General features: G+C 42.7%; 1 protein-coding gene across 2 annotated transcripts in view; it reads right to left on the bottom strand.

Annotated features, from left to right (window-relative positions):
• plcg1 (phospholipase C, gamma 1) overlaps positions 1–12,388 on the bottom strand; it is a 39,919-nt gene that overhangs the window by 10,467 nt on the left and 17,064 nt on the right. For both annotated transcript variants that reach the window (XR_006007153.1, XM_041945433.1), the window contains exons 3-19: positions 10,275–10,427; positions 9,015–9,108; positions 8,817–8,864; positions 8,176–8,260; positions 7,942–8,025; positions 7,534–7,556; positions 7,331–7,400; positions 7,138–7,239; positions 4,972–5,090; positions 4,314–4,399; positions 3,780–3,900; positions 2,645–2,813; positions 2,394–2,516; positions 2,029–2,130; positions 1,539–1,726; positions 582–782; positions 191–310 (exon numbers count right to left, since the gene is read on the bottom strand). Coding sequence is in view for 1 of the 2 variants with exons in the window: in XM_041945433.1 (XP_041801367.1) it covers positions 191–310; positions 582–782; positions 1,539–1,726; positions 2,029–2,130; positions 2,394–2,516; positions 2,645–2,813; positions 3,780–3,900; positions 4,314–4,399; positions 4,972–5,090; positions 7,138–7,239; positions 7,331–7,400; positions 7,534–7,556; positions 7,942–8,025; positions 8,176–8,260; positions 8,817–8,864; positions 9,015–9,108; positions 10,275–10,427 (1,888 nt within the window). In the remaining variant the exon portion in view is untranslated. The remainder of the gene's footprint in view (positions 1–190; positions 311–581; positions 783–1,538; positions 1,727–2,028; positions 2,131–2,393; positions 2,517–2,644; positions 2,814–3,779; positions 3,901–4,313; positions 4,400–4,971; positions 5,091–7,137; positions 7,240–7,330; positions 7,401–7,533; positions 7,557–7,941; positions 8,026–8,175; positions 8,261–8,816; positions 8,865–9,014; positions 9,109–10,274; positions 10,428–12,388) is intronic.

Raw genomic sequence — 12,388 nt, 5'->3', positions numbered from 1 at the left:
CAGACATAATATGAATGACTTTCGTGATTTTAATATCGCTTATGCTAACAAACTATCTGTGAATATAATGCAGAATTTTCTAGGATTTATAATCATCTGTCTCTTCCTTCACTTGTACGTTAAAAGGAAGATAGATAAAAATGAACTTGGATGTACAGTGAACAAGTATCGCTCTATGAGGCCATGTTACCTGAAGGAAATGGCAAACGAGTTGGGCTCCGCTCTCTTTCTCACAAGGAAAGCCCCGTCACGAGGAACCCTCATCAGCATGTTCTCTGCATGGCTCCTGGAGAGGTTGGCGTGGTACCACCTGGGACAAACATCAAAACATGAAACCTCATATGACTACAGGGATGCAACTTTATCACCTCACACCTCTACTTCATTCTAGATGAGGAAGTCAGCTACAATTTAAACTACAGTTATGTTATTTAGAGATGATGAGAGAATTAAGTCTCCAGTTAATTGAATGAGATGACCCCTTAAAAACTAAACACTGACAAAACATGCATCAACAAGGTCCTCTGTGCTTCATCATTTTAAATTCTTTACAATCTGTCTGAATCCTGCTTGAGACTCACTCTTTGCTCTCGTGAGCATTGGTCTGAGGCACTGGCTCAGTCAGCTTCATCTCAAACTCATTGCAGCGCAGCGCCACCTGCTGGTAGTGGTTGATCAGGGCAAAGAGCGTATCGAATACCAGGTTGTCAGTCAGGTAGAACTTGGGGCTGCCTGCCTCCTGACGTGAGTGGATACGACAGTGCTGCACCCGCCCAGAGCGCCTGGTGCAGAGATGGATGAGACAACAAAAAAACGTTGAATTTGTTTGTAGTTTGTCATTACGATCACCAAGTGTAAAGCTTTCCTACTGAAAAACACCAATCCTCTTGGTAACCTTGAACATACTACCCACTGAGTCTTTGAGCATTGTTTCCATACAGTACACTGTGTGTAATTCAAATACACAATGATTGATTAGCTTTAAGGTAACTCTGCTGCTGCATTAGCACTCAGAGGGTAAATGTTCACACTTCAGACCAACCCCGTTCGATCAATGACGGAGTGATTGACATTGATTAATCTGCCAGTGTGTCCAGTTATTTGCACGAGTCAACCCTACAGAACACACAGCATGAGTACGGTCTACTGACACACAGGAGGGTTTTCCACTGAAGCATACAATAGTCAATAATTCAATTAACTCAATTATCATGATAACATGGTACCGTGTTGCTAATTACAAACAGAAAACACCAATTAAATACTAACTGTAAATTTAAAAAATTATATTAATGATCAATATTATCATGCAGTTAAATGCAGAAAACAGTATTCAATGGCCATTTCCTGTCACTACATTTAATCTTGTCGATATTTTCTATTCAGTTCATAGTTTTGTGTGGCACTGAACTGAAAAAAGGAAGCAATATTCGAATCTCCATATCGATCCAATTGGACTGACTGACAAAATATAGCTGTAGTCAAAGGTGGAGAAAGTTCGCAGATACCCTGAATAAGAAAAACACAGTACACCCTACCAGAAAGACAGCGTGTAGTCTCCCACAAAGGTCTCGCTTTCTCGGACCAGGAAGGAGCCATCAGGAGCTCCGGTCTCCAGGCAGTACTCCGACAGTAACCTCTCGGCTATCTGCCGCCCATCCCGCCCTGCGCCCAGCTTCCCGTGAAACCATTTCTCTGTCACGTGCTGGTCCATACCATTGGAAACCTGGATGATGAGAAAAGAGAGGGAGACGCTGGTCATCTGGCATCTGCGGTGTTTCAGAAGCGTGTGTTCACATTCATGTAGCTGCACCAGCTCAAAACTGTTCCCTCTTTCCTTCTGGATCTGATCCTGGTACAGGTCTTTGAATATTTAAAATGACAACTGTCTGCAACCTCTACAAGAAAATGTCATTCCTATGTTGCATGTAAATTAAGTACAATGTCCAATGGTGCACAGATCCTGTTCAAAATCAGGCTAGTGACTCCCATCTCTGTGTGTATCAACAGCAGATCAGGCCTACTAACCTCTCTGTGCTCCTCCTCATCATCGTTGCCCTGGTTACTGGAGGTCTCTTCTGAGTAGTAGATTTTACTGCTGGTCAGGACAAAGAAATGAGGGTACCACTCCTTGGGGAGACAAGAGAGCGAGAGAGAGGATGAAGGAAGGGAGACACTTAGTTCAAATAGTTGTATTAAATATTTAGAGGAACCATGTGTCACACTGAAGGCAAGAAGAATTTAATCATCTAAAAGACAACAGAAAGCAGATCACAAAGCCAAGACCTGGTTCAAAACACAAACAGGCTTAGTATAGATGCTACTTCAGTACATTATATCTCAAACGTTCATCCTGATGCAGCATCCAGGATCCACTTGATGAACATGCTTACATGGTTAATGGGGTCTTCCAGGTACAGGATGCCATTTTTGATGGAGTTGCTGATATCGTTCTCTGAGTAGGGAGTGGAGGTGGACACCTCCTCATAGGCACTGCCTTCTGCGAGCTTCTTATGCTGCAACAGATGAAGGCAGAGGAGGAGAGGCAATCAGAAACACTGTACACAAAGCATCTATTCATAGTTTTTTCTGCAGAATAAATTGGCATAAAAAGATCAAATGATCTCTCCAGGAGGCTCCTGACCTTGATGAGGATCTTCCTCTTGAGCTGGTTGGGTGAGGGCAGGCCATCTGCCGCGATATCTACTGCCTTGGTCAGCAGCATGTCTCCAAACACTTTCTTAAAGTAAGTGGCCATATTCCTCTGCTGCACAATACTACAGTGGTCCTCGATGGACAAGATGATGGGATAGCTGTAGGAGGAGCACAGATTCGACTTTAAGGTGGACAGTCTGCAGCCCGAAGTTAGCCTCAATAAGCAATGTTAGACGGGTGAGGACGTGTAATTCCAGGGAAAAGAATGTGAGGTCTGCCGCAGCAAGTCAAATATTTTTTATACAAAGTTGGCAAGGTAGTATCTCTGATGTTATTTACATTTCATTATGTTATTACTATCATGGTGTATTTCCATGGGCGAGTTAGTGAAAGAGGGACAGTTGCTGGCAGAGGCAGAGGAAGATGCAGAGGTCAGAATATAACTGGTCCCTTTCAAATTCAGAACCTGTAAGTTTTGCCATTTTTATGTTGCTTTTTTTTTTGCTGGCCAGTCTGTGAATTAACCATTAACATGTGCTGTAGCTAATGTGGCTAGAAGCATCTGTTGCTCAGCCACAGTTTGGAGCAACGTTGGAGCATTTAATATGGAGAGAAACTCAACAGTAAGCTTATGGCTTGGATGGGGGAAACTGTCTTTTCACGTTGTTTTTTTGTGTAGTCTCTCATAGCCAGACCTAACATTATCGCCACACTTCATACTGCAACACAAGCTCAGCTGGTTTTGTTGTTGTTATAGGAAAGCTTCGTCTGCTGGGTGCTACGTTGGTATGTGTGTCTGTTGCTGCTAGATGTAATGATAGACATGCTCCATGGAACACCAATTATTGTGCCTACATAACACACTTTGGGTTTTCTGCCAAATAAATGCCTAAACCTACCCCTTGTCTAATACATTACACATCACATTTACTAATTAGCCTACATTATGGGGCAGGTTACTCATTCTAAAACACACGTAGGCCTAAAGTTCATTTTCATTCCTATTTGGAGCGAAAAAACACATCTGTTTTTTGACTCCATTTTAATTTATTAGGATATGTTCCCTTACATTGCTAATAGCGTGAAACAGAGCCACGGCGTGGCTTGTGCTCATGGAGACTCACTCGGATGTGACGAAGGCGTGCTCTTTGATGGTGGTCAAGACGTCACAAAACTTGATTTTTGTCGTGAGGGTGTGTCCGTGGTAGATGACTGGCATTCCATCTGGACCATCCCAGCAGTCCACTGGAAACAAACACACACAGACAGACACGCAATGTCATTTCATCTACTATATGACACAAACAAAAGTTTAGGTACACATGATAGTATTTAAGACCTTTAAACTTGAAGGCGCACAAGTTCACAGCAAGTTTGTTTATTTTTGTTTGAGGCCAACTGACTCTTTAACCTGCTATAAGCCAGTCCTATTCATAGAAACCTGCTTGACAAGGGTTTGGTGCAAAGGCCAGACAGCGTACAGCACTGTTGTGTAACAGCAAGTGTGTGGGTAAGGGTGTGGCGGCTAAATTAAAAGTCGAATTGTGAGGGAAAAGAGTTAATCACAAGGTTGAATGTCAAGTGGTGATGATTTACTGCACCTAGGTCAAAGTGGAGTGAGTGCGTGTTTGTGTCTGTGTGTATGTGTGTATACCCACATTCAATACAGCGGCAACCCATCCGCAGACAGCGAGCGTACGCCTCCAGGGACGACTCACTGGAAAACTGGTCTCCCGTCAGGTAGCTAAAAATAAGTATGCAACGTCAAAGTACGCACAAAAAAAAACACACATCTAACCAGTCTTTCAAAAAGGATTCACATGTCAGAGACGCAACACGCTAACAAACACACACACACTCTGGGGTGGCAGCACGAACACTCTGCTACTGCTGTATCAGAAGGGCTCTCCCTCTCTTTAGTTGACTGGAGTAAACACTTCTCAGTCAGTCAGTCGGTCAATTCAAACCAAATCAAAGCAACATGGGAAGTTTTCATTCCGCTGCTCCAATGAGTATTGTTTCACATCTAGTGCAGAGGGTTATCATTTGAACTGCCTTTCACACACTTTTCAATGGCAGGAAAAATACATTTTCCTGCAAAATACACAGTGAGATCTCATTCGGGAACAAGATTGTTAAATAATACACTTTTATCTGATGTATGAAGTCAGCTCAAAAGCCATTTTTGATTAGAGGTTTCCAAGAGAGGATGCAAGATTTAAGTGTTCCCAAGGCCCATTTACAGCTGCTTGTACTTGACAGAAGCTCGACAAAATTAAATGTACGCATGATGACAGCCTCGGGCTCCATCCTTACGTGTTGTGCGAAGAGGAGATCCAGTAGTGGGACAGGGGGTTGTTCATATTCTCAGGACAAACCTGGTCCAGGGAGGAATCCCAGATGGTGTTCTCTCTGGAGAACAGGTATGTCAGGAACTACGCAGGACAGAGGAGAGCAATGAGAATCAGTCAAATGTGTGGACTTGATGTGTTTCCAGGTTTCCATGAGTGACCAGGGCTGTCTAAATCCACAATTCATAGTGTCCGCAAAAACCTCAAGCAAACTTTTCCTGGGGTCCCAGACAGTCTGTGTGGAGTGCAGACTTCAGACTTTGCTCTGAAGATGACTTCTATTCAGAGCAATATAATGTAGACACGGTGGCGTAAAATGTAATGATAACGATAATTACAAGCCTTGCAAGATTGTGTAACAAAGCAATTCAGATGTGGAGATTGAGAACATCGCTGAACAGGGCATAAATAGGTTGAAGAGACACGTTTGTACGCTTGGGCAAGACGCAGAAGTCCTCCTGCAGGGCACACTGCCAGGCTCTGATCCAGCCTTGGACAAACCGGATCATTGAGTCCACCTCTCATAGCTCTCTTCTAAATAAATCATGTTGTGGCACATTTTTGAGTGAAGTGTCTTTGTTTCAGCACTGTTCTCTCAAAACCTAAAAAGGCAAAAACTCAATCAATGTACTCTACAATAAACTTGCATCACACATTTCATTGCATGAATCCACCTGCAGATTTTGCAGTGCATCATCCAAACGCATTTGGAATATAAACACCACCTGAGTGTGCTAGATTTCCAAACCATGGAGTAGCTGGTGGGCATGTTGCGTTTTGAATCGTTTGGTATAGTCTGCAGAGTAAGAAACAAGAAGGCTAACTTTCATCCAATTAAGAAAAAAAAAAACTGACCACCTATATTTTAAGAATCAGTCGAGGGTTTAATGTTAATATAACATTAAGGGCGTAAATGCTCACATCCATAAAAGAAGGGGCAGGGTTTAATATCTAGTCTCACAGAGTGTCTTTTATCACCTTGTGGACCAGCATCCACGAGGTGCGCAGACTTGATGTGATGATGCTGCACTTTTGTTGTTTTTTTAAAACAAACTATCACAAAAATAAGAAATTCAGCAGCTCTGCCTTTTTTAACGACGTACCAAAACTACGGAATCCCCTCACAGAGCCAGAAGAGATACAATCTCTGTGAACAACTGAAACGTATTTATTCAACAATACCGTTAACTGTCACTCTTCCTTTGTTTTATTCCTATCTTTTACAGATCTTATTGTTCTTATGCCTTCCTTTGTTTTATTTCTACCCTTCACATATTGTATTAATCTTAGTATAACTGTTCTTGCTCCTTGCTGCCTCTTTTATTTCTTATTCATTTGACTGCTTGATTTTACTGTGCAACATTTGCACTTTAATTCCCCTTTTTCATTTATTATCGTTTCATCACTTTATTGTAAAGCACTTTGAGCTACACTCCCGCATGAGATGCACTATGTGAATGATTATTATTATTATTATTATTATTATGATAGTGAGCACTTCAGACTCATCACAGAATATATGGCCAAAGTCTGCAACAGTTCAGGCTTGGATGCAACCTGTGTCAAAGTGTAATGAGTGAAATTTGCAGTCCTATCAGGACACAAAAACACTGAATCCCCTGCAGCTCCAGCAGCATGGTTATGTTCCCTCACTCTGGCATTTAATAGCCTTTCCAGTGTGGGTAGGCAATAACAATTGTTCTTCTTTAGGTGTTATTCTCAGCATGACCATGGCATGTACACCTGCTATCTAACTCAGTATATCTAAGGGCGCAGACAGTCCCAACTCTTGCAGGCTGGCTCTCATCAGCTTCCTCTTGTCTTTTGTCAGTCATAGCTCTATGGTGACCACAAAAAGCATCCTTCGCTTTCTGCAGAACTCTCACGCGCCACCACAGTCAATAACCTTTCCTATCTGTGTGGGAGGAGGTGCTTTAGGCCGAGATCACGGCTATCCATGTCAATTTCTGAGCATCTCCCACCCACACCAGCAACACAGGGGAGGCCATCGGAAAACATAACTCACAAAAACAAGTTTACATTTTTTCCATTAGTGAGCAAAAACCCAGAAAAGAGAATCGAGAAAAAGAGGGTAAAAGAAAGTGGGGGAGGGTGGTGAGAGCGTGGGTACCTCGTCTTGGTGGAAATAAGGCTGCTCCACTTCTCTCAAAGGGTCTTTCAGGTAGCTGAACATAAACTCCTGAACCTTGCTACTGTCTATGGCCCACATTTCCTGCATTCACATACAAACGAAGAGGTATTGGGGCATGTGAATGAAACAAATCTGTGATGAACTCAATTTCCAACTGCCCTGGAGATATTACCTTCTGAGACTCCAGGAGGAAGCTCTTGAAGTCATCGAGGGAGAGCCTCTGTTCTGGTCTGTCAATGAACCTGGCAGAGGAAGTGATGGTTCACTTCAGTAAACTCACATCTGTGAGAGCGAGTCACTGTGTGTGTGTGTGTGTGTGTGTGTGTGTGTGTGTGTGTGTGTGTGTGTGTGTGTGTGTGTGTAGTTTTGACCTACCTCTGCAGAAATGGCATCTCCATCTGAAAGAATGGGGAAAAAAGGGAACATTTAAGTTAATTAATGAAAGTGCTATCCTTCAGTGTGTGTAGTACTAGTCATGTAGATCAACACATCCTGTGGGGGGCTGGGTGGATAGTCATTGGGGGGCACTGAGGTCATCCATTTAATCTGACCCCACCCAGCCTGCCTGCCTCCTCATCTGTGTGAGTGTGTGTGTGTGTGTCCTAATGGCCTCCACCAGAGGGGTTTGGTGGGTTTTTAACTGGTCCATATTGATCTCGCAGCCATTTGAGAACAGACAGAAGGGGGAGGATGGTTGCCTTGGCAGGGCATCAGATGGGGCGCTGGGGGATGAAAGTGCTGGGACAGAACTCTCTGTGCATACATAAAAAGGACTGCACTTACGTTTTTCTGAGCGTCGAACATGAGGCTGCGATAGAGCTGGGCGAACTGGCTGAAAGACACGTCTCCATTCCTCAGCTCTGAGTCCTATAAAACAAGCGAAACGAGAGGGAAAGCAAAAAGACCGTTAACGACAAATCATAAATCTCTAGTCTCTAACAAGATCATACAGAAAAGGGAAGTGGGCAGGGAGATGGAGTGGGAAAGCGGGGTCTGCGGTGAGTAGGAGGAGGTTACCGGAAGTTTCTCTCGGAGGAACCTCATGTTGGGCACCCTGTAGTTGACCTGGCTCAGCATGCTCTTCAGATCCTTACAGGATATCCTAAACACATACACACGGTTTGTTGAGAAATGCAACACAAGCATGGACAGGCACGCACAATAAACGTAAAGATGTCTACCAACTTGCATAGATTCTGTTTCGGTGCAGACTGATCATTTTGAAAGTTACAGACATGCTGAAACGTTGCAAATGCACGGCCCTTGGACTTTTTTGGCTTCACTTTTACTACACAGCCTGGAATTTTGGCCAGGGAGGACAATACCCCTACAGCGTAACAAAGGCTTGCGCTTTCGTCAGGGATGTGACAGACAAACATCTTTGTACATCTCCTCCATCCTCTGCAGTCTGTTTCCTGGTGCAGGAAGAGGTGCTGCTGTGTGGCTGAGAGGTTAGTTCCTTCTCTACACCTCAACAGAGCTCTCTTACTGACACCTACCAGCCTGGTGCAGCTAGCCTCCTTGCTCTAGATGTTACACTGGGGAAAGGGCACACAACTGCTGCACCAACCAATTGACTCATATCTAATTACGCCGATTTCCTGTGTGGCTGATCTGATCAGCTCTGGCGTTGATGTCTTTTAACTGAGCGGACTTACCTGTCTTCTCTGTTGCGATCAACGGCATAGAACTGCTTACGTAACCATCTGGGGGAAAAAAAAGAAAAGAAGAAATTAGGGGATTTATGCATTTAACATAAAAGAGGCCATCAATGAGAAAATGCAGCTCATCATATGCCGAACCTTATCATAGCTTCAGCTTTGGGTGTGATGTGTAGCTACATATGCACTGTTTACCTCTCTATCTGGAGTGGTGTCGGAGACTTCAGTGTGTCGGCCACAAGCCAGTTTAAGCCCTTCACCCACATGGCCATCTCCTCATCAGACGTTGCTGAGGAAAAAACAAATAATTTCAGATTATCTTTCCTCTTTATTCCCATTAGGGTTTTTTGGGAACCTTTAACTTCTCGGAGGTCTAGGTACATGTGTGAGGCTGCAATGACCAATTATTTTCGTTATTGATTAATCTGGTTTCATTTTGTTGATTAATTGTTAAGGCGAACAAACGCTTGATAATAGTGAAAAAGTGGCCAAGATGCTGTCTTCAGTTAGCTTGTTTTGTCTGACCAACAGTCTAAAGCCTTAATATATTCAACATACTGTCAAAAATGACAAAGGAAAACAGCATTTTTGTGTAAAAGGTGACTAAAATTATGAATCGATCACCACAATGCAGCTGTAGCGCTGTATGCTGTCCAGACTGTAAAGGCTGTTGAGGCCAAGATGTGATTTGTGATTTTAGGCAATACAAACTAGAATTTCCACCTCACGGTTGTAAGACCACAATCTCCCCTTCTGTTCCCAAGTTATGGTGTGAAATAAGGGCCAGAAAAGTGTTTTTGTAGAGCATTATGATGTCACAGTCAAGTTGACCTCTGGGATATAAAACGTCACTTTATCATTTTATCCTTGAAGACATTTGTGAAATTTTGTCATAATTAATGTATGAATTCACAGTGACCTCGACCTTTGACCATCAAAATCTAAGCAGTTTATCCTTGAGCCGACGCAAACCTTTGAAAGATATAATGTAGAAAGAGAGAAATTGGAAGCAATGCCCACGTTTCCTGAAACTTCACATTCACGAGAATGGGACATATGTACAGTATGTACGTACAGGCCGATAAACCAAAAACATAGTCCCTGCAGCCATGGCTGGCAGCGCAGCAGCATAATGACGTTGATTTGACTTGTATTGTGGCACTAAAGCTCCTTCAATCAACATTCAACACCAGCTTTTGTTTTGGTATGGTAGCACAAGATGTATCACTCAGGAACACCAGTCCCACCATGACTGAGAGCAATAATTAAAACCACAGAGGGTTGGAAGCAAAAGACATCAGTCATACTAAGAGTAAGCTGACTTATAGTTTATGTGTATTATGTGTGTATTAGCAGAGGCATGAATGTTGAAAATACAGTAAGATGGTAATGTGAACTATTAATGCACTCGATGTGTGTGAAGGTATGGAAGCCTGTGTGGGTGTCTGTACATACCTGCCAGGCTGAGCGATTTAAGGCGAAACTCGGTGCCGTACAGGATGACGAAGCAGTGAGCCTGGTCCAGCCGTGCTGCCGAGTCCTCAACATAGCGCTCAAAGTCCCGGGACTTCTGTCCAGGACGGATCTCCTTGATCTCTCGAATGTCAACTGGGAAGACAGACGCAAACAATTAGCAAAACAAGGAACCATCATTTCCTTGCACAAACAAAGGAGTCCTCAGTAGAGCTGGACAATATGGCTGAAATCAAAATCATGATATTAATACAGATCATTGTCTTATATCACTATATGTCGCCATTTGCAAAATGACATGCAAAATAATGTTCAATACACTGAACAATTATGCTTTACATGAGATAAAACTCTTCATATGTGTATACCAAACTCTATAACTCTGTTCATATTGTTCAGTTTTACTCACAATTTGCTCGGATATATGAACTTGTATGACAGAATTATATAAAAAATATGGTTGTATCTTTACAAAACCACTCGAAGTACATAATCATTTTGAATTAGCTTTAACCTTGTTCAAATTGTTGTCCAATCTATTTATTCATAATTTTGTTCTGTTGACGGCTCTCTAAACCTTTTTTTTTTGCCTTAAACTTGCACAAACTTCCCAGCACAGAGACTAACACACAGCATGCACAGGTCCTCCTCCAAGCCCGGTGACCACATAAAACTGTGAAGCTGAGGCCACGATCGCAACCACATATAGACACACTTCAAGTGAAGCCATACCATTTTTATAGTATTGTTAGATATAGAGTTCAAATGAAGAAGATGGTGAAGTTACTGACCACAAAAGAACCTTTGGTTACCTTTCACCACTGAAATAAACCAAAACCACTAATTAGCAATCTGAAAATGGAAGACCTCGAGTTGGTCGCGCAAACCAGTCGGGTCGGGTCTGTACAATGGAGTTTCAAATACACCAAAGACATATTGTATGTGCGTAACTGTGAGACTTAAAGAAGCTTGCCATGGTTTTAATAATTTATAGCACAAAGGGCATCAGACAAGGAATATGAAAGTGATACAGCACTTAAGAATCTTACCAAGCTAAAATCTAGCCTGTATACAGTAACATACTATATATATCCTCTAGTTTTCCAACACTGGACTGATTTAAAAAAGCACTGCGTGGGCTTTTACACAAGACTGCTTCATCGTTTATCTTTAGCAATGATACAACTGAAAAAAGACATGGTACAATTTTGTCTTGGCTTCATTAATGGGAAGTCCAAAACTTTGCAAGTGTGTAGGCTGTGAAGTAGCTCAACGAGCTCATATCAGCGTTGTATTAGTAGCAGTTAAACATCTCTCTCTCTCTCACACACACACACACACATAAACACACGCACGCACACACACAGCTCCTGCTCCTCTTCCTGCCCCCAAACCACACATCCTGTGCTTTTGTCGCCTACACTCCACATCTGTGCTTACGTATAGGTGAGCGCGTTCTTTTCTCGAGCATTAAAAAAAAGTGTCTCCTCCTGCAGAATTTCACTAAGATGAGCTCTCAAATCATACATCACATCTCAGTTTATTTCGCCCCACTAACGGGCCGGCAGACTTCCGCTGAGAGCGCGGCGGCTTCGACGGGCCGATCTGTTAGACAACGGTTCAAGTCATTTGAGTCAAAATATTTGGATCCTGCCTCAGACAGATGCAGGAAATAAAGAGATAGCCAGAGGTGTAACCTTAGCAAAGGAGATGAGAGGAGGTATCCTGCAACACACTCCCACGCTTCCTCCAGCCTGCCGTCCTGCCTTCCACACTATTTCTCCCCCTCCTCAACAGGGCTGGGTCCCACTTAAAATCTTTCAATAGATTAGACTTTGTGATACTTTACTTTGAAGAAAGATTCTTTATTCAAGTGTTTTTAAAAAGTTGTCAAATGCTAAATGTCTAAACTCAAGCAGCCATATGAGAACTTTCATTCAGGGAAAATGTCCAACATTTGCTGCCTTTAGTTTCTGAAATGAGAGGATTTGCTCTAAATGACTTACAAATTGAATATGTTTTGGGCTTTAGACAAAACAACTAAAGATGTCACCTTGTGCTTGGGGTGGGGATTTTTATGGGGACAATTCACATTT

The sequence above is a fragment of the Chelmon rostratus genome, chromosome 10 (assembly GCF_017976325.1).
Source record: "Chelmon rostratus isolate fCheRos1 chromosome 10, fCheRos1.pri, whole genome shotgun sequence".
In the NCBI taxonomy this organism is placed as follows: Eukaryota; Metazoa; Chordata; class Actinopteri; order Chaetodontiformes; family Chaetodontidae; genus Chelmon; species Chelmon rostratus.
This window is presented reverse-complemented; position numbering and strand designations above follow the sequence as displayed.